The 4,441-nt window shown below is 42.6% G+C and overlaps 1 protein-coding gene across 1 annotated transcript; it reads left to right on the forward strand.

Moving 5' to 3' along the window:
* The first annotated feature begins 392 nt into the window (after window positions 1–392).
* LOC124171220 (uncharacterized protein K02A2.6-like) lies at window positions 393–1,760 on the forward strand. Its single transcript, XM_046550363.1, has one exon. It carries the CDS (start codon window positions 393–395, stop codon window positions 1,758–1,760), a length of 1,368 nt encoding a protein of 455 aa, XP_046406319.1.
* Window positions 1,761–4,441: the final 2,681 nt, after the last annotated feature.

The following is a 4,441-nucleotide window of genomic DNA, read 5'->3' on the forward strand; positions in this document are numbered from 1 at the left end:
AAACTAGGTCCCTGTGACGTCACGTGGAGTGGAATCGCATGGGCGCCAATCTGGCCTTTTTCAAATGAGGATAAAATTTGACCCTTGCCATTCGTCTAAACCGGTATTTCAAAAACCAAATAATTTGTGTATTATGAATACACTAATGGTGGGTAACGAATCGCAATCAATGCCTTTCGTTTTCTTTGATGAAGGAAACTACCCTATTAGCAGCGGTACTCAGCGAACCCCTTGCAATAATATGCACCACTTGCTTCCAGTCTGGCTCCTTCCCAAAAGAACTCAAGAAATCTAAAATAATAGGGCGTCCCTTCGAATTAATCACTCATCATAAGCCCCTAGTAGGAATTTTTCAACCTAATAAGGCTGTGTCTGATGTGTTATCCCCTAGGATGCTGAGGTGGGCACTTCTTTTAAAAGGGTATGATTTTCACATTAAATATCGTCCCGGCAAAAATCATGCCAATGCAGATTTTTTTAGCAGATTCCCTGTAGACGTGGATGAAGAAGTGAGTTGTGAGACTGTATTTCCCGATCCCGCAGGAGTGTTACTCTTGGAGGAGGCCCCAGCTGGTTCTCCCCTAACAGCGCAGGCCATAGCAGATGCCACAAGTGAAGACAAGACCCTAAGAGAAGTGAGAGAGGGACTGCTCCATGGATGGAAGTCTCTGCACAGCTCCCCTGAGGCCAAAGTCTTTTTCAGTGAATCTGAGGGCACCTTCACTGTGCTCCAAGGATACATTCAGAGGGGAAGCAGAGTGGTCATACCTCCCAAGTTAAGACCATCGGAGCTGCAGTTGCTGCAAAAGATACACCAAGGTGTGGTCCGCACAAAGGCGTTAGCACGGAGCTATGTCTGGTGGCCCAAGTTGGACATGGAGATTGAAGAATGGGTGCTCTCTTGTCCTAGCTGCTGTGAGACGAGGCCAAATCCCAAGCAGGCTCCTGTCATCCCCTGGAATGTTCCGCAAAAGCCTTGGTCACGCCTGCACCTTGACTATGCTGGCCCTATTCATGGTTATACTTTTCTTATTCTTATAGATGCATTTTCCAAGTGGGTGGAGGTGGAGGAGACAAGAGGATCCGTGACCACCCAAACGACAGTGAACTGCCTGAGGAAGTGGTTTTCCACACATGGGATTCCCGATCACATAGTTACTGATAATGGACCATCCTTCACTTCGGACGAGTTTCGCCAGTTTGTTGTCGCGAACGGTATAGCCCACATCAGGACTGCTCCCTACAATCCTGCATTAAATGGCCAGGCTGAGAGGACGGCCCAGACCGTGAAAAACTGTCTTAAGAAACTACCACCAGCGGACTGGAGACGCGAGTTGGCAAACATATTGCTGATTCTGCATACCACTCCCAGCACTGTCACTGGGAGGACCCCCTCGGAGATGATGATGGGACGTAAGATTCAGACCATGTTGGACAAGCTCCATCCTTTGGCTTGCCCAGAGCCACCTCGGCGAGAACAGGAGACGATGGATTTGATGAATGATGGCTCTAAAAACTTTCGTTTCTTTTCAGAAGGAGACCCAGTTTACTATCGAAACTATTGTGTGGGAAAACGATGGCTTCCGGGTGTGGTCCAGAAGGTGATGGGGTTGCACAGTTACCTCATTATATCCGGTGAGGGAAAGCTAGAGAAGCGGCACATTAACCAGTTGTTTTTTTGGAGAGGATCACACGGGAGCCAACCACAGAACTCAGAAAGTGAGATGACTACTATCTCTTCACCGACGAGCATGCAGTGACTCCACAGACAGCTGTACAGGGTAGTGTATTGGGAGGGAGTGACTGTAGTGCAAGTGCAGGAGAGGATGCTCCTCCTCTTACTAGAGCAAGAGAAGCAAGAGTTAGGTCGAGGCCTAGATATTTGGAAGACTTTGAGTTCCAATAACTTTTGATTGTTCTGTGGATTTACCTGTTGTTCTGATTTTGAATTTTGAGTATTTAAAGTGACAATATTATTTAGATTGATTAATCAGGATCTAAAAGGGGAAGGAGCTGATGTATATTTGTTTTAGCAGAAGTGCAATCTGTATGTCTTTTGTCATGACGTCAGCGGCGCCCTCTTCCAGGACGCCGAGTCAGTTGTTGGTAAAGTGTATTCCGGGATGGCGGTTACCTCCCTGGCAAGTGTGTGAGAAGAATATACTGTTATTTAGTTAAGACTAAGCGGTTATCATTATTCACCCCTAATCCACAGCAGTTAGCGAAGACTGCGACGGCGGCGCAATGAAGATTGTCGTGTGTTTGGAACTGTATAGGGATTAATCATAAAGCGGTGGCCACTCACTAAGTAGGACTGCAGTTAAGGCCGCACATCACTCTGCCATCGTCCATCGTTGTCTGGCCTAAATTTTTCAAACTATCGCCATGAGTTTCAAGAGAACTCTAGAAGCCATCTTGAACTGCTACAAAGCTGATTGCATGGTGTATATATGAGTTCCAAATGGGTGTCCGACTGGTAAAAATTATTTCCAAAACAGATGAACGAGTGGTATAAATCAGTTCCAAATTTAATTCCAAATGAGTTCCAAAGGTTGAAAATTAGTTCCATAGCAGTTTCCGATGGAAATCCAAAGCAGTTCAAAATGTGTCACAAATTAGTTGATGACATGGTAGGACGCTATGACGTCATGAACTGCTGTGTACCGTGTTTCAATTCCACAGCAGTTAGAAAGCACATACAAATCAGGGGTACAAAGCAGATACATGACAGTTCGAAATGGCTTACACAGCAAAAATTTTTCCCTGAGAAGTTCAGGAGCCATTGCCGACCTCTTTTTAAAAAGCGAGAATTGCTTACCGTTCCATCTATTTATATTTTCTGTACATTGGTTTTTACAAGGGAAAAATTTATCTTTGTTTGTGAAAAACATGAGCTACCATGAACATAATACTAGACATGTAACTGATCTGCATGCTATTCAACTAAATTTTATAGTCTCTCCTTTGGGTTCCAGACTTATAAGTATTAAATTGTACAATGGCCTTCCGGTGCATCTAAAAAAAACACTTCAACAATGTCTGCATTAAAATGCCAACTAAGGAAATTCCTATCGTCAAAGTGTTTTTACAGTGTGGAAGAGTACTTATTGTAGTTTTAATAGGTTAGTGACTTTTTCGTGTACCATTTTCATCTTTCTTTGTTTTTTACCTGTCCAATACATTCTTGTAGTGTCTCCAGGATGGAATAAATTATAATTATTATCAAGAACATTTGTTCCTTTACTAAATATACCATAAATTGTCATTTCTTGATCTAATGGGTGTAACTTATGTATATCGCATGTCATTTGTCATCACCCGCAAGTCCACACCAGTGTGGACTGCAGCGGCGGTCTCTGCTTGCCTCGTGCCTATTAAACATCTATGTAGAGTACATACGCATTATCTGTATTGTACCATGGAGTCAGAAGTGGTCCGCTACTATAATGGAGATTAGACCTTTCGTAATCGTAAGACTTTTGCTAATAAGGGAAATATAATTGCATCTGAAGTTGAAATAAGTAATCGGAAATATAAGTGTCAGAAGTGTGGGTTTACGCATGAAAGAGCTAAGTGCCCGGCGTACAATAAGGTGTGCAACTACTGCGGCATGAATAATCATTTCGTGATCGGCTGTCGAAAGCGGGGGAACGTCCGCCAGTTGCATGAACAAACGAGGAAGCGAGACAGCGAGGAAGAGTCGGAGTCGGAGCTGTTTGTCGATGTGCTGCACAAAGAAGAATGGACAAAGGATGGCCAAGTGTGGAGAGAAAAAATCAAGATTGAAGACGCCGAAATCTGTTGCAAGTTGGACACAAGGGCGCAATGTAATGTATTGCCGTACAGATTGTTCAATCATTTGCCTATAAAAGAAAAGTTCGAAAAGACAAAATTTAAATTGTTACCTTACTCTAATGAGAAACTAGAAATAGTGGGGTCAGTGATACTAAATTGCATAGTAAAGGGGCGTAAGGTAAAAGAAAAATTTGTTGTTGTTAAAATTGATGATGTACCAATTTTGTGATTAAACACTTATGTATGGCTGAACCTAATAAAGAGGGTTGACTCCTTCAAGTTGTATGAAAGAACTGAAGGGTTTACTAGGGAAATGTTTTTTTAAACTTATGAGCAAGTCTTCAAAGGATTAGGCAAGTTTCCCACAGCTGTAAGATTGGAACTTGAGTGTAACTCAGTGCCCGTAATAAACTCAGTACGGAGAATTCCCGAAAGCAATAAGCCTAAATTGAAAGGAGCTTTAAGTAGCCTTATAAAGCAGGATATTATTGAGTGTGTGGATTATCCTACAGATTGGGTATATAACATAGTAATTGAAGAAAAAGCCAATGGCAACCTTCGAATTTGTTTAGATCCGACACAGTTAAACAAATGTATGAAGGTAAATCCGTAACCCATCCCATCAAGTAGTGAATTAGAACTACTT

This window comes from Ischnura elegans, chromosome X (genome assembly GCF_921293095.1).
Source record: "Ischnura elegans chromosome X, ioIscEleg1.1, whole genome shotgun sequence".
In the NCBI taxonomy this organism is placed as follows: domain Eukaryota; kingdom Metazoa; phylum Arthropoda; class Insecta; order Odonata; family Coenagrionidae; genus Ischnura; species Ischnura elegans.

Excerpts from the sequence above, each read along its gene's own strand:
- LOC124171220 (XM_046550363.1), top strand. The coding sequence starts at position 393 with ATGCTGAGGTGGGCACTTCTTTTAAAAGGGTATGATTTTCACATTAAA.